The 26167-nt window shown below is 43.5% G+C and overlaps 1 protein-coding gene across 6 annotated transcripts in view; it reads right to left on the bottom strand.

The window, feature by feature from the left end:
- The window catches only part of BIRC6 (baculoviral IAP repeat containing 6), a 342965-nt gene that overhangs the window by 128107 nt on the left and 188691 nt on the right, over positions 1 to 26167 (bottom strand). For all 6 annotated transcript variants that reach the window (XM_068232104.1, XM_068232106.1, XM_068232109.1 and 3 more), the window contains exons 58-60: positions 11275 to 11406; positions 5953 to 6120; positions 2653 to 2826 (exon numbers count right to left, since the gene is read on the bottom strand). In XM_068232104.1, the coding sequence (XP_068088205.1) occupies positions 2653 to 2826; positions 5953 to 6120; positions 11275 to 11406 (474 nt within the window). The remainder of the gene's footprint in view (positions 1 to 2652; positions 2827 to 5952; positions 6121 to 11274; positions 11407 to 26167) is intronic.

Here is a 26167-nt window from a genome sequence, read left to right as displayed (position 1 = left end):
AAACGACCGGTCATTTGGACGTCCAAACGACCGGTCATTTGGACGTCCAAACGACCGGTCATTTGGACGTCCAAACGACCGGTCATTTGGACGTCCAAACGACCGGTCATTTGGACGTCCAAACGACCGGTCATTTGGACGTCCAAACGACCGGTCATTTGGACGTCCAAACGACCGGTCATTTGGACGTCCAAACGACCGGTCATTTGGACGTCCAAACGACCGGTCATTTGGACGTCCAAACGACCGGTCATTTGGACGTCCAAACGACCGGTCATTTGGACGTCCAAACGACCGGTCATTTGGACGTCCAAACGACCGGTCATTTGGACGTCCAAACGACCGGTCATTTGGACGTCAAATCGGGCGTGTGTACAGTCTGTCGTTCAGCTGATAAGACTGGACTTGAGCGCTCAAGTCCAGTCTTATCAGCTGAACGACCGACTGTACACGTCCAATTTGCCGTCCGAACGACCGGTTGTTTGGACGTCCAAACGACGGGTCATTTGCAAAAATCAGACGTGTGTACGAGGCTTAAAGTGAACCTCCAGACTAAAGATCGATTCAGCAGCACTGAAAAGGCCTGGTGTTTCTTTAACAGTTTCACAGCATCAGAACTTTGTTTCACTTATACAAGCCTCATTTTTAGCTGCACAGAAGAAAACTGCCCGGGCAGTTTTCCCCTTATGCTGTGCAAAGCATGATGGGATTTCTGATGTTGTTGTTCTCATTCTGCTGTTTTGGTGCATTTTTTTTTTTTTTTACATTTTTAATTTGACATTTGAAGCCTTATTAGGACACAGGACAGTTGGAACTGTGTCTCATGCTCCCTGTCCCCTCCTTTCAACCAAAAAGATGGCTGCCCCCATGACAAAGATGGCAGCCCCCATGAATCACAAACATTTGCCTGTTCTTTTAAAACAGGGTGGGTAAAAGATTATATTACCTATCTATTCTAATAAACATAACTAATGTAACGTAATAACAGTATGTTTGTTTAGGCTGAAGTTCCCCTTTAAGTAAACTTGTGTATTAAGTGTAATGAGTTGACAGTGCATTTATATAGTTAATAAACCATTATTACGCCATGTATAGGTTTATGATAAAATAATGTAAAAAAATAAGATGAATCATCATATGTATGACCTTTTATAAGGATTTCAAGTTGACAAAATAAAATGTAAAGCCAATCCTTTTAGTTTTGGAAAAGGCTTCACAACACTTTGGTTATTTCTAACTGTGTTCCGTTTTCAATCTTATTTGATTCCTAGGACTCAATATGAATAAATCAATGAATGAATTGGTCAATGAAATGCAAATAATGTAATACTGCGTTGATTCAGAATCATGGAAATCCCCCGGGGAGCGGAGGAAATGGCAGCACAGCTGAGGGATCGGGGGTTACTGGTATTAAGGGTTCCCTGCAGTTTGTGGGTTAAAGAGGGAGGGGCATATGTGGGAGTCTGAAGATGTGTGTGTGTGTGTGTGTGTGTGTGTGTGTGTGTGTGTGTGTGTGTGTGTGTGCGTGCGTGCGTGCGTGCGTGCGTGCGTGCGTGTGTGTGTGGGGGGGGGGGTGTTCTATAGGAAAGTGATCAGGAAGTGAAAAAGGGGATGTTTGGAGTTCTGGTTTATGGTGGATACTAGGCAAATGGAGGGGATGTTGGTGTATAGGGGGTAATAGTGTATGGGGTAAGAAGAGTGGCAGATGTATGGCTGGTGGTAAGGGTGGGCGTTCGTGTAGCTGGGGGGCAGTTGGGGTTAGTGTAGCTAGTGGGGGCACAGAATTACTTTAGCTGCGCAGTGTTCAACTCAGGAGATAGTCTGCTTAGGTGTGGAGCAGGTGATGGGTGGGTATAATGCTTGACAAGACGCCCCTGCACCATGGACACACCATGTTTAGAATTCTGTAGGAGGTAAGATGCAGAAGGAAAATGTACAACATAACAGTCAATATAATCCAATCACTAACTATTGCTGTTACACTATAGTTTCACAAATTTCTGAGTGGAGTATTAACGGAAAGTGAAGAATTCATTTCATAGATTAGAAATAGGGAAGTCATTTTTTGTATAAAGTTTGTTTATAAAAGGTAGCTTGGCAGTCGAGGAGACCGATATCTTTGAATATGGTGGGTTTGTGCGGGTCCATGTGCTATATGGATCCGTTATGCAATTGACTTTTTTATTTGTATGTTGTGCAATAAAGTATGTGTTAAAAAAATTAAAAACAGGTTACACTTAGAAGTTTTATATATCTGTTTGTGCACATCTGATCTTTCATACATATGACTGTGCATGATTTGGAGAAGTCCTCCTACCTGAAAGATAGTGATTACCGGGCTGTCACTCCTGAGGGAGATGTACACCAATCAACCTTGTAGTTTTTGTCTAAAATTACACCGTAGACTAGAGGGACATGCCTATCACCTGTATGGACTGCAGTGGTGTTTATTGACTGCGCCTGGAGTGTTTTGTGTTAGAAGATATCCAATATTGCCAGAAAAAAAAAAAGATTTTGTTCACCTTATTTACCTCCCCTTATTTAGAACAGTGGAGATAAACTAAAAGTAATGTTTTAAGCAATGTCAATATATCGCCAAACATGCATAATATTTCCCCAAGTTGGTTCATAAGAAAGTCACTAGAAACTCACCCTTCTCTGTGTGCAGACGCTTGAAGGAATCTGTTTTTGACAAGCTTGGATCAGAGATTATTTTGGAACCAAGTTTAACTGTAAGGTCCACTGAACGGAAACCCTGAGGGAGCTTTCTTTCATAGAGAAGAGTGAGGAGCTGGGCAAGGGTCATTTCTGGAGGTAACGGCTGACCTATGAAGGGAAGGATGAAAAGAAATGCATTATGAGCACAGAAGGCAAAAATCGTAAAACAGAAAATACAATACAAAGATCATCCCCTACTCAGTAGATCATCCCCTACCCAGTAGATCATCCCCTACCCAGTAGATCATCCCCTACCCAGTAGATCATCCCCTACCCAGTAGATCATCCCCTACCCAGTAGATCATCCCCTACTCCTCCAGTCCTTGGGCATTCACGATCTCGCCCTGTCCTGGCTTTCATCCTACCTCTCCAACCGCTCCTTCACGACCGCCTTCAATGAGTCCTTGTCCACCCCCAACCACCTCTCGGTGGGAGTCCCCCAAGGTTCGGTCCTTGGCCCCCTACTGTTCACCCTATACACATCCTCCATTGGCAAGGTTATCTCCTCCATGGGTTTTAACTATCATCTGTATGCAGATGACACCCAGATCTACCTCCACACCCCTGACATATCCACCACTACCATGGACAAGGTCTCCTCCTGCCTATCAGCCATCTCCTCCTGGATGTCCGTTAGGTTCCTGAAACTAAATCTAGACAAAACAGAATTTATGATCTTCCCACCCCGGCCATCCACGAACCTCCCAGATGTGCATGTCACTGTTAACCACACTACCATTCACCCTACCTCTCAAGCCCGCTGTCTGGGTGTCACCCTGGACTCCGCACTCTCCTTCACTTCCCACATCCAAAACCTCACAAAGTCCTGCAACTTCCACCTTCGTAACATCTGTAAGATCCGCCCTTTCCTGACCTCTGCCGTCACCAAACTCCTCATCCATGCCCTCATAATTTCCCGCCTTGACTACTGCAATGCCCTGCTGTCTGGTCTCCCTATGACCCGAACAGCCCCACTGCAGTCCATCATGAATGCGGCAGCCAGAATTTTCCACTGCTCCCATCGCTCCACCACGGCAGATCCCCTCCTAGAATCCCTCCACTGGCTTCCTATCCAGTCCAGAATCAGATTCAAGATACTGTGTCTGACCTACAAATCTGTCCACAAAACCTGTCCAACCTACATTTCCGATCTTACTCAGAAGTACACACCTAGCCGCTCACTCCGCTCTTCCAATGAACTTCACCTAACCGCCCCCGGCATCACCCAGTCCCATGCACGCCTCCAGGACTTCTCAAGAGCTGCTCCAACACTATGGAACTCCCTACCTCCACCCATTAGGGCAGCCCCCTCCAACATCTTCAAGAAAGCCCTCAAAACTCACCTTTTCACTCTGGCCTACTACCCCTCACAAGTGCTCTAAACCTACAGCTGAACTCTGGTCCCCTACCATTCGTGTCCTTACCTCTCCCTCTAGGTTGTAAGCCTTTGGGCAAGGTCCTCCTCCTTTTGTGTCCAACCTGATCTTGCACCTCCATTACTGTGAACCCATGCTATGCAACTGAGTGAACCTAAATTGCCTAATCTCCATGCTCCATCCAGTGACTGACTAAGCATTACCTTGTACTCATACTATGGTGTGTGATCTGGTTTTCTTGTATTCCTGTATTGTCATATTGCTGTATGTCACCCCTAAATATTGTCTGTAACCTAAATTAATGTTCAGCGCTGCGTAATATGTTGGCGCTTTATAAATACAATAAATAAATAATAAATAAATATCAATAAGTGGTTGTTTAAAGGGAACCTGAGGTGAGAGTGATATGGAGGTTGTAATATTTATTTCCTTGTAAACTATGCCAGTTGCCTGACAGTTCCGTTGATCTGGCATAAGTAGTGTGAGTCAAAACCCTGGAACAAGCATATGGCTAATCCAGTAAAACTTGGATCAGCCGAGTCCTTGATCAGAATATGCTTTTGCAGGGTCTATGGCTTAAAGAGAGCCTGGATTTAGAGACACGGGATTCAGGATGCCTGCCAAGCAACTGGTATGGTTTACAAGGAAGTAAATATGGGAGCCTCCATAATCACCCTCACCTCGGGTTCCCTTTAAACTCCTTTTTAAATCCGTTTATTATTTTAAACTTTTCCCTAGCACCTCCAAGTCTTGTACTGTAGTATCCCTACAGCCAGAAGAGAGAACACCAACACCACTGGAACGAGTCCGTGCATATAATACACTTGAATAACCTTGGCTTGATTTGCTTACCATTCATAAAGGCTTCTGTATGCCCTGCGCACTCTTTCTGAGGTACATCCACTAACAAGTCTAGAGCAGCTTGAGCCATTACAATGACTGATGAAAGCAGCTGCACCTCTTGTGAATAAAATGGAATATGGATGAGGTGGTGACTGTAGGCGTAAATAGAGGGCATAGTGGGTAGGCCAGCCAGGTAACAAGAGTGGGTAGCACTCTCGCCTTGCAGGGCTGGGTCCCCGGTTTAAAACTCAGCCAGGGCACTATCTGCACAGGTTTCTTATATTCTCACCATATCTTAATTGGCTTCCCTTTAGAAAAAATTGACCCTGGACTACGAACATATGACTATGGTAGGGTCATATGACAAATATGCAGATTTACACATTTTATTGCCTCTCTGTCACCACCTTCTGTCACTCATTTTCAACTGTAATGCTGGGAAATTAGTCTAACCTCTATTGTTCACATAGGAGTCACATGGTTACTCCTGACTGACCCACACCAACTAGATCAACATAAGGCAGAAAGCTAGCTATAATGTACTGGCAAGTATGGATTGTCAAAGAGATGCTAATAATTTCAGGCTGATTAAAAAGAAAGAAATAAAACATAAAAAACAACAACAAAAACTAGTGTTGCGCATATATTCACACATTTGTATAACTTTTGAATCAATTATTAATTATTAGCATCTCACCATTTCCACCTGCAAGCACATTTAATCCATGAAAGCAGTATTTTTTTCACTTCTATACATTGTTTACATTCACTTCTCAACTTGATTGCTTTGAGAATTTGTCTTGTTCAATTTTAGTTGGGCTTCAGGCCCCCTGTACATCCGATTTGTGATTCCGATTTTCCCTGAATGCTAACAACAAGAAAAACTTAGAAAAAAATGTAGCATGCAGTACTGATTAAAAATCACAAATCGGAATCACAGGTAAATCCAGTCAAAACTGCAAATCGGAATCGCATGTAGTGTGAAGAGCCCTTAAGCCTGTTCGTAAAAGTCTACCTGGCAGCAACTTGTGGTAAAGGTGAAAGACTGGAATGCTGATGGTTTTGCTTGAAGAGTCCGCTCCTGAGGAAGAGCCTCCTACTTTGTCACTGATAACTCTTCCTCGTCTAGACGGTGGGCGAGGTGGTGTAGAAGATACTGCTCTTTTAGACTGAGATTTCAAACCTTAAAAAAAAAAAAAAAACATTACATTTTAATCATTACATAACATACTTTGCTATCTTGCCTACTAGCACACCAAATTCTCATATGGCATATGTCACCTCATTGCTTATGGTTTTATTACAATCTTTTAAGGTACCTTACCTGCAGACAAAATCCAAATGTGCAAATAACAGTCTTTGCACACTCTGAGAAGTGTATGGTAATGATTTAAAGGTCCAATGACTGTTAGGGCTGGTTCACACTGCAAGAGCTTTTTCTAAGCGCTTGTGATTTTAAAAGCTTTTGCTAATGTAATGTTCTGTGTGTGTTCTTACCTGAGCGATGTGATTGTATAAAAATCACTCAAAGCATTGCATTAGCAAGAGCTTTTAAAATCACTAGTGCTAAAAAACCTCTTGAAGTATGAACCGGCATGTAATCTTGAGGTTAACAAGTTAAAGCTGGAGAATAAGTTGTAAAGCATACCAGACCCGCTGCTTGTTTTAAATGTGCCTGCTATTAACCTCCTGAGCGGTATGCCCGACGCCGTCGGGCATGCCACTTTAGGGGTTTTAATAGGCTCAGGAGTCCCACGCTATAAAACTATTAGATTACATACAGTCGGTACATATTAGTTAACACTAGGCTAGCTAGAATAGGTGGCCGGCTCCCCCCCCCCCCCCGCCTAGAATCCCCCTGATCAGTCCGTTTATACATTACCCAGCCAGGATCCAGCGATCGCCGCAGCTTCCCCGGACAGCTCCGCTCTTCGCTATGGGGAGGATCGGGTCTGCGCATGACGATGGACGATCCTCCTAATAGAGAAGCGCAGCGCTGTCAGGGGAAGCTGCGGCGATCGCTGGATCCTGGCTGGGTAATGTATAAGCGGACTGAACGGGGGATTCTAGGCAATCGACGTAGCCGGCCACCTATTCTAGCTAGCCTAGTGCTAGCTAATATGTACCGATTGTATGAAATCTAATAGTTTTTTAGCGCGGGACTGTGAGGCTACAAAACCTCCTGAGCGACGTAACGCTCAGGAGGTTAAGTAGAAAATGTTTGAAACCTCCACCAGGGTCACTGCAAAACATATAGAGGATCACTGAAAAGTTCAAGGCTGTGGGATTGCAGTCGCGAAAAAACACCCATAGTGAGAACTTCGCTTAATACAAAAGAGGAACTACCGTTAATTACCCAACATGGTGAGGAAGCAAGGGATATAAAGAAAAGGGTACTTATCCGTTAGCCGGGCGCATCCGGCAGGTGGCGCCAATTACTATTCCCCCTCCAGGCCGACATGGATAGTAGGGAAAGATGTAACTCGGGTGGAGTTTTGTCGCCACCTAGAGGATGCGCCAGGCTAACGGATAAGTACCAAGAAAAGATTCCAAAAGTATTGTCCCTTTCTGCTATAGGATCCCATTATTAACTGGATTTTACCAAATAAACTGTGATTTTTATAAGAAAGCAGTCACTGAGTAACAAGTACCCAGCAATATTATTTTAAAAAATTATTAAATTAAGAACATTTCTTTCTAACGTGGGAGATCCATAGCTAGCCGGGACAAAGAAAACTAGGAACAAGGTCCAGGCATTCTCCTCTACCAACACAGGAATGATGTATAAAATGAAATTATTACTTGAAACTGTAAAAGTGTTGTATACATGCTTCACTGCCCTTGTGATTTTCAATACATTGGGAGAACCACCAGACCCTTCAAAATAAAAACAATGAAAAAAAGTATTAATAAATAGATTCTTAGCATAAAAAAAATTGGGATCGCACAATGTATCTAATCAGTTTTAAAAATTCCATCATTACAATACCCTAGGAGGAAGTAGAAGAATACTCCCTGTAATTAACCCTTGAATGTAAAAAGATCAGGTAAAAGAAATTTTTTTTTTTTTTTTTTAGTCATGAGACACATTGTTAGTACACATTTTTAATGTGTTTTTGAGATGCCCTGGGTGCTAAAAATGGTGCGTGGTTCACTTTAATACACAAGACTAGATAATAAAAGGTAACCAGATTAAAGGAAGAAAAACAAAAACAGAAATGTAGCACAGAGGTCCTTTATACAGATACTTTGATGGTTAATCTAATATGCACATTGAAAGCAATTATGCATGCTTGACAGTAGCCAGCCAAGTCAGTAAAGAAACGGAGCCAACTTAATACAGGAAAACAAATTGCTTCAGCCAACGTGATAAATGATTTGCTTTCACAAGCACTCAATTGACTTGGTCCTGCTTAGCTGCTACATCAACTGATACAACTGATACTAGTAATAGTGGGCTACATGCAAATGTAAAGCCAACTGCATACCGCTTGGAACTGGGACAATCAAATGTACTTCCCACCGATTGTGACTGGCTTAATTGCAAGCTGCATACAATTTTCATCACACTGACATGCAAGACAAAATAACTACCTCATCATTGGCTCAGGCTCAAAGTGCTGTATGCAGTAGTGAAGAGAGAAAAGGGGCTGTCCCATATCCAAGCAGTTAAATGTAAGCCACAGCCTACAACTTCCAGAAAGCATAGCACTGAGGACAGACATGTACTGTATATAAATAATAGCGAAAGCAAAACTACCTGAAATCGAAATGTGCAAACTAAGGTGTGACATTCCCCTCATTCCCACCTCCCTGCAGGGAATACACAATGCATTTTTTTCCGCTCGATCGATTGTGCCGCTCGATTCTCCACTCAATTCTCTCATCTTCCACTCTCTTTCTTATCTGTTTCCATTCACTTCTATGCAGTAAAATCATCGAACGGGAGATTGGACATGACGGAAATTATCTTTCAAACCATCTATCTGCTGGAAAAACGCATGGTGCATTCCCAGCATTACAGGACAACTAGATCCTCCTCTGCAGATTGTCTACCACCAAGCCACTAAAAAGAATGGTATGAGGTGTGTGCCTGCAAGCTATAAACTCTGACGGCAATCTGATACTGACGAGAAGGTGATGTGTTTTTTTTGAGGATATCAGTCATTTTAATTATTCTGGAAGATCTTTTTAAAACTACTGGTAATTTTTGATTGAGAATGTTTACAATATACATAAAACAATAGAAACCTGTAGAGCCAAGAGTCCACAGGTTGGGTTATAACATTGTTGATTAACCATCATTATAGTCCTGGGTTTAAAATAAAAAGATAAAGATATGTTACCTATGTATAAGACAAAAAACAAAAACTTGGCAGGACTGTTGACTGCCTGGGGAATTGCTCTTCATCTTGGCAGGCAACAAGAGACACGCTTACTGTGGTGTTATACAGTACATTCACTTTAGAGGTAGTATTATATGGTGTATGACTAGTGCAGGACTTCATGTTATAATGGTATCAATTAATTAAGACATTATCTAAATCGACTATAATTTGTGTCTACTCACACAATGTCGGAAATGGCATGGTTTTTCAATTATTTTGCTTTTCTAATAAAAGATCATCTCCCTTAATTTCTTTGTACATGTTTAAAAGTGTTAGAAATAGGTTTCCCTAAGAGTTAGTTCTTAGTCTACCTACCAATGACTTGTGTCATATTCAGGGAATAGTCTTGCTGATAGAGATCTTTCCAGAGTTAAGATGTGTACACACGTAATACGCGAGCAACGATCATTGAAATAGTGATTGGTCAATAAAGCAAAGTAACTCAGACCATACTGGGCCGGCGCAGTACACTCCTGGTGACATCAGCGGGAGCGAGGACACGGCAACGCAGGCGCAGTGGTTTTCAGACTTTAAAGTCTGAAATTCCAGAAGTGAACCGGAGGCGGGGCCGGAGCATCGGTGAGTGGCTGCACGGGCACAGGATGCCTGTGGGGGACCATTAGAAGCCCTGGGTAACTTCAACTCATTTTCCCCCGAAGCCCATACAGTATCCCTTTAAGCTCTCTGCACACTGCAAATGCATTTTGCGATTCCGATTCGGTTTCCGATTTTCCCTGAATGCAATCAACAAAAAAACTGAGGAAAAAACGCAGCTGGTCTGTAAGTGAAGATGCATCTCCCATGGGGCAGTGTGGCAAAGCTAACCTTGCAGACAGAGGAAAAGCAAATGTTTTTCCAGATCACAGGAAACTGCAAAATCGGACATTGGACATATCCTATAAAAGGATGCGTTCACACTGCCAATTGGACCTGCTGCATATTTCCGCAAATGTAACGCAACTGCGCCACAAGTCGGATGCAACGGAGGCCTCTGCTGCATCAAAAACACTTGCATCGCTTGTGGATTTTCGGTTCCATTGCAGGGTATCAGAGAACAGACAAAGCATAGAGAACCTTATTAGTTTAAAGAAGAAAAACAAAAAAAACCATGGAAATCCTGCTGCAACAGGAAAATTCTCATTGGTTCATGGTGGATCAATGAGCAGCCTCCCTGTTTGTAGGAAGGATTCATATAGATTTTTTACCATTTCAACAAGGAAGCCCCTTGCTTCTTCTGGTCTCCGGGACAAAGGCAGATAACGGGAGAGGTGGCGTTTGGTACGATGGACAAACGACAACGCAAATGCAGCGTTTGGAAAAGGCAGGTAGTGCGGATTTGCTTACCACACACATTTCGCATCTGCTGTGTTTGCTTCCCAGTGTGAACCAGGCCTAAGGAGAAAGGCACAGCATGCCTGTAAACCATAGTATATATATGTTGGGACTGCTACTACCAGACTAAACTTTCTGTTCATTTATTCAAGATACTGTACATAGCTTGTATATGAACAAACAACAAATGAATATGAAGACTGCTATTTATCTATGGGAAATCGCACTCAGAAAAGGGCTCTATTTTTATTTATTTTTTTGCTGAAATCAGCTGTATTTTTGAAGGACGGAGTAGAAGCTGTACCTGTGATATTAGAAATTGTGTCACCCTGGAAAGTGCAGGAATGATTGAATATGGTTATCTAATACACTGTAATCAGATCCAGGTTATGCACAGGGTGAATACTTTGATGAAATTAAAGGATTATTCGGACCAAAAAACACATTTTACAGATTAAAGTGCATCTTGAGAATGGGAAATGCAAGTATTATCCAAGCAGTCATAATAACCACCTCTCAGTCTATCCTATATAATCCAAACCAAATAAAAAATATATTCAATGCAAAAATCTGATATTGAAATGTAATGCAAGTGGTATAATGTTATGTGCAATTACCTGATGCGACAACCACACTGTAATTATCCTGAAATCCGTTCTCGGCTTTCACCTTTTCCTTCTCCTCATGGTTTTTCTTTTCTTTGTCATCCTTCTGCTCGCTGATTAACTTTGCAGTAATGCTTGGAGTATCTACAGAAAACCGAGTGATAGATTACACTACAGCACTCAGCACTTTACAAGAGCCAGAAATGGATTTAGATGAAATGGGGCCCTAGGCAAGGTAGCAGCTTTTGCCCTCTGCTGATGGTCACCTGGCTTTTTTAGTAAGATTTGGTGAGGGCTAGGATCCACCAGACTCCTAGACACCCTCTAGGCTCTGCGCAACCGCCTAGAATTGCCTCGAGGATGATCCGGCTCTGTTATACAGTTACAACTTAAAGTGTACGTGAGATGGGACACCTTAGAAATGTATACATACCTGGATCTTCCTCCAGTTCCCTCCGGTCTGACCGATCCCCCGTCATCCTAGAGGCTCATACACACATCAGACCATAGTCTTTGCAAAATGAAAGATCACAGACTAATTTTACCCCCTTCCAAGTAGTATGAGAGCCATACCTACACAGTCTATTCTATGGAGCTAAACTCCCCATCAGACAGAAATCTTTGCAAGATGTTGCACACAAAGATGCTGTAGACATTCAAAAGATCAGTATCTGCAAAAGATCTGTTCCTGCAAAATGCATTCATAGTCTGATATCTGCAGATCCTCATACACATCTTGTTTAACAGACATTCATCTGCAGATCAGATCCACCAGGATGGATTTTCAGATCTGCAGATGATTGTCTGATCTGCAGATGAATGTCAGTCAAACAAGGTGTGTATGATGATCTGCAGATCTCAGACTATGAATGCAATTTTCACGAACGGATCTTTGGCAGGAACAGATCTTTTGCAGATAAAGATTTTGTGTCTGTACAGCATCTGTGTGTGCAGCATCTTGCAAAGATTTTTTTCTGATGGGGAGTTCAGCTCCATAGAAAAGACTGAAGGTATGGCTCCCATACTACATGAAGGGTAGTAAGATTGGTCTGTGATCTTTCATTTTCCAAAGACTATAGTCTGATGTCGCCTTCTTCACCTGCAATTGGCCCTGAATAATCCTCCAGTCGGCACCTGAGCAGTCCAGCCAGGCGTGCTCCCCCGTCCCGCTCCCGTGGCTGCGGACCAGAACACTGCAGCAGACGCTAACGTGGCAGGAGCGCATACGGCCAGGCGGCGCATGCGCAGTTGGCCCCGGACCAGAGGATCTTCCGGAGCCAATTGCAGAAAAATGGGGAGGTGGAATATATATATATATATATACATACATATTACATATCACAAGATATGAAATGAAATATATTCCTGAGGAATTACCTTTCCTGTGCGGAAGTTGTACGGCTGTCAAGACAATTCGAACAGCCATAAATGACGTGCGCCTTCACCATGAAGCTCAACAGATATGCTGTAAAATTCGGTTTGCTTAGTTATTTGAAATTTACCGCTCCCTTTGCTTATCGCCAAGATCAGCAATGCATTGTTAACAGCAGCGCTGCCTAATATGTTGGCGCTTTATAAATACAATAACTAAAATAAACAGTATATCCCTATGGGATCAATCACAATGCAGCGCTTGAGCTTTCCAGAAATCACAAACGCGCACATGTAATTTTTTGGAGTGTACACGATTGCAATCAAATTAAAATCGTTGTATAAGTGTGAACGAAAGCAAAATTGCTAGGTGACTGCAAGTGTTAGGGCTTGTACATGAGACAATATTCATGTCATTTTCTCAGTTGTAGGTTGATCAGACTGCTGGTAGCTATAAAATGATTCTGGTTAGGTCTCCCTGTGTACATGCTCCCCTGTGCAATCAAAGTAAAAACAAATGCCAAGTTGAGCTTATATATTTGTGTATATACCAGGGCCGTGGAGTCTGTACAAAAAACATCCGACTTGACTCCTCAGCTTATGAAACCATCGACTCTGGGTACTAAAAAAAATTGCTCCAACTAATTGACTCAAACTCCTTATTCCTCCATATCCTTCTCTCTGCAAGTTCCCTTTATGGGATAACTGTAACCAGAGGGATAGCGAGGCTGCCATATTTATCTACCATATTTATTTCCTGTTAAACAGTACCAGTTGCCTGGCAGCCCTGCTGGTCTATTTGGCTGTAGTAGTGTCTGAATCACACCAGAAACCAGCATGCCGCTAATCTTGTCAGATCTAAAATGAATGTCCGTAACACCTTATCTGCTGCATGCTTGTTCAGGGTCTATGGCTAAAAGTATTAGAGGCAGAGGATGAGCAGGATAGCAAGGCAAGTGATAATGTTTAAAAGGAAATAAATATGGCAGCCTCCTTTTGTTACAGTTGTCCTTTAAGACCTACTTGTAATATTTCAGCTAGTTTCCTAATCTAAATTTAGGGATTAGATTTTGATAGTAAGGCAATGTGCATGGCATGCGTTGTTCTTTTAAAGTGAATGGGAACCGCATTTAAGAAAAATGAAGCAAATACTACTTACCTAAGGAGAGGGAAGGCTCTGGGTCGTACAGAGCATTCCGTCTCCTCTCTCGGTGCTCTCTATCCCGAGCTGCCCCCCCCCCCCCCGTATCAATGCCCACCGAAAGGGTATTTGGATGTCTTCGGGAGCCGTGTCCTCCCGAAGACGTGCGGCTCCATACTGCACAGGCGTGAGCATGCAAGAGAGTGTGCTTGCGCAGGTGCAGTACAGGGCCGCCCTTCTTCAGGAGCACTCTGGCTCCCTGAAGACTTCTGAAGCCTCCTTCGGCTGGGTAAAGCAGTATTTGACTAATTTAGTCAAATACTGCTACCGGGCGAGCCAGCACCGGAACGAGGGGACCAGGAGTGGAGCGGGAAGGCTCTATATGACCCAGAGCCTTCCCTCTCCTTGGGTAAGTATCTGTCTCATTCTTTTTTTAATATGCGGATCCCATTAACTTTAAGTCACCAAATAACTTGAGAGGATTTTATTTATATTGCAAGAAAGAAAAATATGGGAATGTTTGAAATCATCAAGCATCATAGATGCAGGGAAATAATGGCAATGCAACATGCATAATAAGATCACAAAAATAAACCTTAAGGGCCCTTTTCCACTAGCAATCGCTAGCGTTCACGCTGAACGCTAGCGATTGCTGAATCGCAATACCGCCGATTCCCCGACGTTCGCGGCCGCGATTTTGCTATGCTATGCACTGCATAGCAAAATCGCGGCAAAAGTCGCTCCGCGGCGCGATCGCGATCAAGTAAAAAACGAATCGCGGTAGTGGAAATTACCTACCGCGATTCCTATGTTAAAAAGCAAACCGTAGCGATTGTAAAATCGCTAGCGGTTTGCGTTTTTGCGATTCAGCCAGCGCAAACGCGCTGGTGGAAAAGGGCCCTAAATGTAGTTAATCAAGGTCTTGAAAAGGACAACATTTCAATGCAAGAATGATTCCCTGCAATAGGTCTGTAGCGCACAGATGCTAAATCTATCACTTAAAAAGTACACATATACATGCAGCACAGCCACTTGTCTGAACGCACTGTCCTTGACTTTGGAGAAGGTTTCAGAATTCATGTATTTTGGGATAATAATGACACTTTCTCCAAACAGATCTGTTCAATAGCAAAATGACCATTTGTTGTAAGTGACATTTTCATGGATATGACTCAGAGGTCAAATACAGCTTTTAACATATTTCCATTTCTTGTATAACGCAATAACAAACGCAAAACACTTGACCTTCATCTATTTAATTGTCCATCGTTAGACAAGACTGAAATGATAAATAATGACCAACAGATTCACATCATCACTCTGTGGGTCAAAGCAGGAGCTGAGAGAATTCATAAAATACACAGAAAACTCAAGAGATCCATTAAGCTACACAGACACTTGCAGTGTGCAGACAGGTATATTGCAGCAACCGACTGGAGTCATGTAAAATGGGATCAAGGTCATCTGGTGTCTGTATTTAACTTCGCTTATTGTTTTCAACCAGCTGATGACATTTAATTCAACGCTTTGCTTCATATCATTTGATTTGCGAATCACAGCTTACAAATTCAATTTGACTGCCTAAGGCACGGGCAAACAAAATGGATTCATTAACCACTTCACAACTGAGGGGTTTTACCCCTTCAGCATCCAAGCAATTTTCACCTTTCAGCTCCTTCCATTCATTTGCCAATAACTTTATCTCTACTTATCAGAATTGAAATGTGTTAAATGTGTTTTTTTTTTATCACTAATTATGCTTACTTGTGGGTGGTAAATTATGCCAAGAATTATTTTATTCTAAGGGTACGTTTCCACTGTAGCGTTACGTTTTCGCCTGCAAAAAATCGTATAAGATTTTTCGGATTGGTGAAAATTCGCATGTAAATTTGTACACGTTTTTATGCTAATTTTCGTACGTGAAAATTCGCATTAGTTACATATGCATAATCTGCCTAGTAACAGCTTAGTCATGACTGCTGACAACTTCCTGTAACCATGGATCTAATGCGAATTTTCGGGCAAGTAACGCGAAAATTCGCATTGCCTATACAAAGCGTTGTACGCGAAGTCCGAAAAAATGATACAGGACCTCAGATTTTTTCACGCGTACGAACGCTAACGAAAATTCGCATAGAGTGGAAACAGCTGCATTGACTAACATTAGTTTTAAAATCTATGCGAATTTTCTGAGCAGAAAAACTGACACAAAACGCACAAGTGGAAACCTAGCCTAAATGTTTTTTAATGGAAAAATAAGAAAAAAATTGGAAAAAAATCCTTATTTTTCAGTTTTCGGCCATTATCATTTTTAAATAATGCATGCTACCATAATTAAAATCCACGTAATTTATGTGCCCATTTGTACTGGTTATTACACCATTTAAATGATGTCCCTATCACAATGTCTGGCGCCAATATTTTATTAGGAAATAAAGATGCATTTTTTTCAGTTTTGCATCCATCATTAATAAAAAGCCCATAATTTATAAAGTAACAGTATTATACCGTCTTGACATACATATTAAAAAAGTTCAGTCCCTAAGAAAACTATTTATGCATTTTTTATAATTGTAAATTTATTTCATTGTATTTTTTTTACAAAAAAAAAATGTTGGTAACTATTGGGGAGTGTGGGAGGTAAGGGGTTAATTTAAAATGTAAAAACAGGTCTTTGCATTTAAAAAAAATACTTTTAGATGTAGTTTTACTATTTGGCCACAAGATGGCCTCAGTATTTTTTTTTATACGTCCTGTAAGCAAAATATGTATGCTTACAGGAAGTGTACTGAAGATGGGAAACTTTTATTTATTAGAATGATCGTGCAGCTTCTCATAAAAGGCGCCGATAATTGCTACGGGGACTTAGATCAATGATTAGGAATTGCTTTCCCATTCATTGATCTCCTGGTGGGCAGATGGCAACATGAACGAGCGCACAAATAAGCAGGAGCGCTTACAGCAGTGGTAGCAGCGGGAGTACGTATATTTACTCCCCTGGGCGGTTAGATGAAGTCTGCAGGGGAGTAGATATACTGTACTGGAGCTGTGAAGTGGTTAAGGTCACAAGACCAACAGGATAGGGAGGTTCAAACTGGGTTCATATGTCAAGGTATAAATGCTGTAATCTTTCACACCTCCTGATAGGCAATGACTTACCCATAACCTATTCATTACAAAACTAAACTAAGCAAATATTATATAAATAAGTTTATATGACAACTAGGTGACCTAAGCCCGTTTAAAAAACGGGCTCTAGGTCTGTGTCGAATCCCCATCCCCTCTCTCCTCCACTCCCCTCCCACCTTCCCTCCGCAGTGTCACCGCGCATGCGCACACCCGCCGCCTCACCGCAGACCCGGCCGCCCGCTGACCTGCCACACGCCTTGCCGCCCGCTGACCCAGCGCATGCCCGGCCGCCCGCTGACTAAGCCCGCTCGGCTACCTGGTCCCAGGCTATCCCTGTGTAGCGTGGTCCGTGCTGCGCAGTGCGCACAACGATTAAGCACGGACAACGCTACACAGGGACAGTAAACGGACACAGGGGTTTTATTATATGGAATGCTACTTTATTTAAAGACAACCCGAGGTGGGTTTGTGAAATCCTACTAGGACACAGAGGCATATTGTGTGTCCCTTCCCTCCCCGCCTCTGTAAGCCGATTGTAGGAAGCTTACAGAGGAGGGGAGGGAAGGGACACAGGCGGGGAGCCGCGCTATACAGGAGGCAGGGGAGAGGCAGCCTGACGTAATATACCAGGCTAGCCCCGATCTGCGTTTCGCTAGCCTGGTGCTTTTTTTAAGGGGGGACAGCAAAGCGTGTGTGTGAGTGGGGGTGGGGGGGGGCGGCTGGAGGCACTATAGAAGGACACAGAGGCTGGTCATTGTATACAGAATATGTCTCTGTGTCCAAATAGGATTTCACAAACCCACCTCGGGTTCTCTTTAAGAACAACATATTCTTGTGAGGTTTTGCTATTTTGCCATGTATTTTTTTCTTTATCAACTGTAGTTAAAGGAAAGTGAAAGGCAAGAAATTATAGTTGCCTATTATCTGCTTAAGTAGGTTTCAATAGTCAAATGTTTAGGCACAACTAATGATCCTGGTCTTTCTGGTGTTACCCTGGATGCTATGTCTGTTGTAAACTCTAGAAGTGCGCTGCCCAGGCAAGCTTATCCCTCTCTGGGGTAGGGAGGCTCAACTTAATTAAAATGTTATCTCTGCCTCGCTTTACACATTTATTCAGGTATGCCTGTTTGCACCCAAAAAAGAGATGATTAAATGTATTGATCGGATTATGGTGATATTTACATGGATGGGGGAAGATTTTGCACGCATCACTGCATGTCTGTTTGGCATTACCACATCTCTGAATTTTCTATCAGGCTTCCATGTTCTTCCAGTCGGGTAGTGGTTTGCTCAGGACAGATGCAACACTGCTGCACTTTAGTTATGCACTTTTCTTTCATATAACAGTGCACAGATGTGTGTCGAATCAATACATAGGCAGCAATTCACTAAGCAGTTTAGACTAGTCTACAGATGGTTTTTAGTCTACTGATGGTTTGGTGTAAAGCTGAGTACACACGTACGATAACGATCGTTCAAAAACGAACGATAACGACAATTGGGCCAATAATCGTGCGCTCCAAATTTTCCAACGATCGTTTTTTGGGACGATAACGACCGTTATCGTTCAATCCGACCGATCCAACCCGGCGGATTTTTTCGAAAGATAATCGTTCAATCGTTGCAGTGTGTACAAAGATCGTCCGATAACGCATGTCCTTATTGCCTGTCATAACGTCACTTCCGTTTGCGCACGCATTTTTTAATCGTTCGTCATTCAGTACTTTATACTTATATCGTTCACGTGTGTACACAATCGCTCATTACGAACGATCTTTTCCGTCTAATTTGAATATCGTGTAAACGTCACGATTTTATCGTACGTCTATACGAACCCTAATGTTTTAGACCTGTTTTTAGACCTACTCTAATATTCATTAATTACACAATTCACAAAGGCAAACAAGGAGTAACCACGCCCACTTATCTGACAGAGATTAGACCAGCTGATTTCTGTTGGGAAAGTAATTCTGTGAGGTATTTTAGATAGGAGGATGACATCCTGAATTAATTATGCAGGAGTTTAATCGAATGCAGAGGAGAGCTCATCAGAGGAGAAAGATGTCAGTCATAGCTACTCATTTGTGAATTGCATCTTTTGATCATTTCCCCTGCTTTATCGACCTAATTACCAAATGGTTTCGACGAGGTCTAAAACATTTGGTAATAGTGAATTCCCCTTTGATGCAATGTGACATAACCATCAGTAGACTAAAAACCATCAGTAGACTAGTCTAAACTGCTTAGTGAGTTGAGGCCATAGTTGCAGGGTGGACTGTGTGACGGGGGAAATAGTGAAGTGATCATAAACGCCAGACTAAACTGGAGGCTTATCAGTTTGGACTTCGGGGATAGAGATGTCCTACTGTGTCATGTTGCTCTTGAAAGTAGTCCGACTACCTTAGGGCCCGTTTCCACTATCGCGGTTTCCTCCGCGATTCCGCAGTGTTTCCCCGCACATAAATCGCATGGGGAAACTCTGCCATAGGGGATAGCGGCGCCGCAGCCGAATCGCTTGTGGGAGCGATTCGGCCGGAACCCCCCCCGCAGAATTTGCGGCGGAGGCTGCGAATCCCATAGCCGCATGCACGGCTCATGGGATTCGCCTGCGATCCCGCCCACCCGCTCAGTGCCGGCGTGCGTCTGCGAGACGCACGCCGCACTAGTGGAAACGAGCCCTCAGTCTATTATCATGCATACTCTCTCCCAAATAATATGCAGTTCTGAGATGTACAGATCAGGCATGCAATGACTACAGATTATCCTCCACATATTACATAAGTTAAGTGCCTTCAGTCTTTATGGGGGGTACACATTCCAGAACTGTTAGAAGGCTGAAGGAGGAAGAGGAGTGGTCCTACTTTCAAGTACCTGTGAACCCCTGGTATCTGCTAGAGGCAGGCTTACACAAATACAATTTCTATACAGTTCATCCCACCCCACAAGGCTCATTTGTACAGTGGTTTGCAAAAGTATTCGGCTCCCTTGAAGTTTTCCACATTTTGTCATATTACTTCCACAAACCTGAATCAATCTTATTGGAAGTCCATGTGATAGACCAATGCAAAGTGGTGTACATGTGAGAAGTGGAACGAAAATCATACAAGATTTCAAACATTTTTTTTTACAAATAAATAACTGCAGTGGGGTGTGCGTAATTATTCAGCCCCCTTTGGTCTGAGTGCAGTCAGTTGCCCATAGACATTGCCTGATGAGTGCTAATGACTAAATAGAGTGCACCTGTGTGTAATCTAATGTCAGTATAAATACAGCTGCTCTGTGATGGCCTCAGGGGCTGTCTAAGAGAATATTAGGAGCAACAAAACCATGAAGTCCAAAGAACACACCAGACAGGTCAGGGATAAACTTATTGAGAAATTTAAAGAAGGCTTAGGCTACAAAAAGATTTCCAAAACCTTGAACATCCCACGGAGCACTGTTCAAGCGAACATTCCGAAATGGAAGGAGTTTGGCACAACTGTAAACCTGCCAAGACAAGGCCGTCCATCTAAACTCACAGGCAGAACAAGGAGAGTGCTGATCAGAAATGCAGTCAAGAGACCCATAGTGACTCTGGACAAACTGCAGAGATCTACAGCTCAGGTGGGGGAATCTGTCCATAGGTCAACTATTAGTCGTGCACTGCACAAAGTTGGCCTTTATGGAAGAGTGGCAAGAAGAAAGCCATTGTTAAGAGAAAAGCATAAGAAGTCCCGTTTGCAGTTTGCCACAAGCCATGTAGGGGACACAGCAAACATGTGGAAGAAGGTGCTCTGGTCAGATGAGACCAAAACGGAACTTTTTGGCCAAAATGCAAAACGCTATGTGTGGCAGAAAACTAACACTGCACATCACTCTGAACACACCATCCCCACTGTCAAATATGGTGGTGGCAGCATCATGCTCGGGGGGTGCATCTCTTCAGCAGGGACAGGGAAGCTGGTCAGAGTTGATGGGAAGATAGATGGAGCCAAATACAGGGCAATCTTGGAAGAAAACCTCTTGGAGCCTGCAAAAGACTTGAGACTGGGGAAGAGGTTCACCTTCCAGCAGGACAACGACCCTAAACATAAAGCCAGGGCAACAATGGAATGGTTTAAAACAAAACATATCCATGTGTTAGAATGGCACAGGCAAAGCCCAGATCTAAATCTAATCGAGAATCGGTGGCAAGATCTGCAAACTGCTGTTTACAAACGCTGTCCATCTAATCTGACTGAGCTGGAGCTGTTATGCAAAGAAGAAAAGGCAAGGATTTCAGTCTCTAGATGTGCAAAGCTGGTAGAGACATGCCCTAAAAGACTGGCAGCTGTAATTGCAGCAAAAGGTGGTACTACAAAGTATTGACTCAGGGGGCTGAATAATTACGTACACCCCACTTTGCAGTTTGTTTTTTTAAATGTTTGGAATCATGTATGATTTTCAATCCACTTCTCACGTGTACACAACTTTGTATTGGTCTTTCACATGGAATTCCAAAAAAAATGGATTCATGTTTGTAGCAGTAATATGACAAAATGTGGAAAACTTCAAGGGGGCCGCATACTTTTACAAACCACTGTATGTTTCCTGATGGGGAGGATTGTTTGCCGTAAGTACCCACGTGAAATAGAAACCTGTATACACATGTTCTAGCCCAACAAGGTAGTGCTGGATTTTTGGTTAATAAGTGTTTAATATTTTTATTCTGCAGGAGAGGGCAAATTGAATAGAGGTTTTGGACAGCTGTGCAAGCACAATTCAGCTTTTGGAAAAGAAGTATACATTCAGTGCATATGTGAAATCAACGGCTTTTTCATGAAATGTAATAAAGGTTTGTTTGTTAGGGCATTAAAAAGCTAGTAAAATCAGATTCTAATTTGCCTGTGATAAAGCAGCGGAATTATTGAGGTAAATTAAAACCGTAAATCTACTGAAAACAACCAATTAATTTAGAAAGGTCGCAGAAATTAAATTGTCATATTTAAAATCATTAAGGGTCATAAATTCCAATATATTTTCCATACGACTTAGATGCACTGATTCAACTCAAAGCAGTACATATTTCCCTACGGGGCATATTTATAAATGCAGTTATTTCTAGGACATAACTGTTCAATGTACTGTATAAGCTTCACACTGCCACTGTGTGCCTCATATAAAGAGCGGGTTTTGTGAAGTGCAATCACAAATGGGATATCATGTGATCTTTAGAAACCAATGAGACAGCTGGAGTATTCAGAGGATCTTAACTGAAGCAAAATGCATTTCCTCTCATTCTGCAAAGCCTGATAGACATGCACACAATATGTTCTAGGAAAAATTGCACATCATTTTCTATTGCACACATGTATGTGCCTACATTTGAGATTTAATGCTAAGAGGATAAGGAACATCTTATAGTGACTAACTGCTGAAATAACTTTATATAAGCAAAATACAGTTTGACCTAGGCCAATTTCCCCCAAATCACTTACTGGCCCTCCAGTACTTCCTGCTAACAGCAAAGCATTCATAACGTTTTATGGGATCAGAGCTTGTTTTTCCTACTTTAGGATTAGTCAGGATCTGTGCTCATCAGCATGTGTTCTGCAACTCCATTTTTATAACATTCTCCGACTTAAGTGTACAGTTTTCCACTTTGGTGCACAAACTTTTCCACTTTTTGGCCACCACCACAAAAAAGGAGGGGCTTACCAGATCCTAAATTACCAAAGTTATAAAGTCTAAAATCAATGTGTAAAGGTCTTCATGCATTAAGAAGAGCAATCTGAATTCATTAACTTTAAATTGATACTTTAAGCGAACCCGAGGTGAAAATAAACTGATGAGGTATAAACAGTTGTATTTATCCTCCTACTTCAATTTTTTTTTTTTTAAGATATCTATGATTTTATTTCATATTTAAACCTTTACAAAGTAGATAGAATGTGTTGTTGCCTCTGGTCAGAAGCAGCCTAATAAGTGTCCTAGAGTTATAAAAAGGCCAATACTTCATGTATTTTATCTCCCTCTGCTCTCAGAAGTTGTATTCTGTCAGGAAAACTTTTATGGCTGTAATGAGCTTATTTGAAATATTCAAGTCATGAAAACGCCACAAGGACAAGAGAATCAGAATCAGAATCATTTTATTTCGCCAAGTACAACGGGGGTTGTACCCGGAATTATTTTTGGCTCATACAGGGTCGGAGATGGTACAAACACACATACATGCGATCCAACATATACATTCAAGTACAGTAAAGTATACAAGTAAGCATATACCTACATACATACATACAGCACATAAGTGTAGTGAGGGACGCGTGGGGGAGTCTGGGGTGCTACGTGAGAGGAGCCGACTGCCATCTACGGGCGGCGCTCACTCAGCTCCGTAGCAGTTCCAGGTGCCCCACAGTGTGTCCTGGAAAAGAGTGGATAGGAAAGAGAGAGAGATAGAGAGAAGGGATAGCTAAAGAGAGACTGAGGAAGAAAGAGACAGAACCAAGGCAAGAGGAGAGAGACAGAGGCAGAGTCCTTTTAGGGCTGCAGATGTAATAACAGCCCTGGGTCCGACAATCAGACCGAGAAGTGTCCATGCCTGTGGTCCGGTTCCCCTGATGTTGGCAGGTTGGCAGCTGATCTTCAGGGCTGGGTGGTGGTGCAGGCTGGCTCGGTCCTCAGCAGTGGCAGAGTTAGGCACTGGGTGGCTGAGCAGGCTGGAGGCTGCAGATGGTGGTGGAGACCCTCTCTGGAGCTCAGCTGAGGATCTCTTCCACGTGGGAGGTCCCCCAGGAAGCGGTGACTATGGACACTGAGCTCTGTGTCGGCAAGCTCGCCCGTGAGCCTGCTTAGGTCGCCCGTGAGCCTGCATAGGTGTGGGGTCCTGCGGTCTCTGAAACTTGTTGTGGCAGTGGCTGGCTCGGGGCAGCAATCAGTGGCCACCAGTGTCCGCGTAAAAAGGCAGATGCAGCAGCGGACCCGGCAGCAGCGGAGGAGAGCTGCTAGTGTGGCTCCAGTGTGGTGTGAGGCTCCAGCAGGCTCCAGCAGCGGTAGGCTACACAGTTCCCTTTCCCTCAGCAGTCCGGGCAGCGGCGATGAAGTACCAAACCGGGCACGTGGGCCCCGATCAGCTGTCCGCCCGATCAGCTGGCAGCAGCGGAGGAGAGCTGCTAGTGTGGCCCCAGTGTGGTGTAAGGCTTCAGCAGCGGCAGGCTGGCTACACAGTTCCCTTCCCCTCAGCAGTCCGGGCAGCGGCGATGAAGTACCAAACCGGGCACGTGGGCCCCGATCAGCTGTCCGCCCGATCAGCTGGCAGCAGCGGAGGAGAGCTGCTAGTGTGGCTCCAGTGTGGTGTGAGGCTCCAGCAGCGGTAGGCTACACAGTTCCCTTCCCCTCAGCAGTCCGGGCAGCGGCGATGAAGTACCAAACCGGGCACGTGGGCCCCGATCAGCTGTCCGCCCGATCAGCTGGCATGCTGCCGGCGTCATGCCTCCATGCCTGTGCCCTGCACGTGGGCTTCCCGACTCAATATGCCGATCCGTGGCCGATGCAGAGCCGGACCGGCAGTACCCATGTCCTCCGCCTCCTACCTCAGCAAGAGGTGAAGCTCAGAGGTGAGTGGAGGAGAGATTTCCTCCTAAAAAAGCAAAAAAGGCCGGAGCCCTGTGGCCGAGGCGTCATCTTGAATACTACTCCTAACAACCATATAAAAGTATAGTGGTCACCATATAAAAGTATAGTGGTCACCATATATACAAGTCAGACCTAAATTTCTGACTTATAGTCCACCTCCTACCCGCGCTTGCCGTATGATGCCGATTCCCAGCCCACCGCTCTCTGTTCCCTTGTTTGTGTACATGCAGAGTGAGCCGCAGCAAAAGCGACTACCCAAGTCCTGCACTGGGCAATGTGTCTTCACCTCCCCCACTTGTCGCTGGGCAGGTTATTCCCATTCCTCCAGTTCCTATTTTCACGTGACATCGGGACGCTGATATACCCGTTTGGCACGATTGGGGGAGATGAGGAGATGACACTAAGCACAAGACATGGTGAGGTGCTTTTGCTCTGGCTCACTCTGCATGTACACACAAAGGAATGGAGAGCGGGTGGGACAGTAATCAGAGGCATAAATGCACATGCAGCATGTGTGTTTCAGTGGTATAACCTCTCGGGCTGCTGTCAGAGTACGCCGTTTCTGCTGCTAGTAAACTTCTCTCAGCAGCCGGTGAGGAGTTATGGCTCGGCGTCTGTGAGGCAAACATTCTACCACAGCTTTTAGGTATGCATCACAGAGGGGTTTGGATTACCAGGGAGGGAGCTATATGATCATTTTGCATAGCTGCATGTGAGGGCCTGAAGGAGTTATTGGCTGCAAGTGAAGCCCAGGAGGGGTTAATAGCTGTAATTCCTGATGCATTGCCATCACTAATGCCTCCTGGTCCCCAAGAAAAGCCATTAATTTCCTGGACAAACATACTTTAGTCAATTAAAAATTCCAGCTTAAGAGGGTCAAATTTTGGGGTTGACATATTCAAGGATATAGACATTACCGAAAACTTTCAGGAAAATCTCTTTTGCTGCTTTATTAATTGGAGCTTGAATATATCAAACATTGAGGCCAATTTAAAAAAAAAAAGGAGAAAAAAAATTAAGCAAAGGTGGAGCAGTTGCTTAGAGCACTGGTGTCCAACTTCAGTCCTCAAGGGCCATATCTATGCTATTGTTTAGGAAGGACTGAGAAATTTGTTCTATTTGATGAACCACACATATCCTGATTCAGTCCCATCAATTAATTTGAGCTTTGCCAATAATGTGTGAGGACCTCAGCCCTATAGGACTGGAGTTTGACATCCCTGGCTTAGGGCCCGTTCAGATCACAAATGCGGATGGCCATGCGTGCGGAACGCGTGCGGACCGCAACGCGTACGAACGCATGGCCATCCGCGTTTGTGTGCGTTGCGTGGCTGATCCCATCACTGAAAAGTGAATGGGACAGCCACGCGTTTTAGCAAAATTTGCGTGCAGCATGCGTTCCCGGACCGCACAGGTCCGGAACGCATGCAGTGTGAACATCAGACATTGCACTCTATGCAATGTCTGATGTCGTGCGCGTCGGCCACCTGCGCGCGTTTCCAAAACGCGGCTGGAAACGCGTGCAGTGTGAACGGGCCCTTAGAGTAACCAATCAAATTTCAGCTGTTCTACACTGGATGCTCAGGGCATTGCCTCTATTTTCACATCAGTTTTCTTGACATCTCATTTGATAAATCTGCCTCAAGTCATAACTTGGGAGACGATTACAAA

The sequence above is a fragment of the Hyperolius riggenbachi genome, chromosome 4 (genome assembly GCF_040937935.1).
Source record: "Hyperolius riggenbachi isolate aHypRig1 chromosome 4, aHypRig1.pri, whole genome shotgun sequence".
Lineage (NCBI taxonomy): Eukaryota > Metazoa > Chordata > Amphibia > Anura > Hyperoliidae > Hyperolius > Hyperolius riggenbachi.
This window is presented reverse-complemented; position numbering and strand designations above follow the sequence as displayed.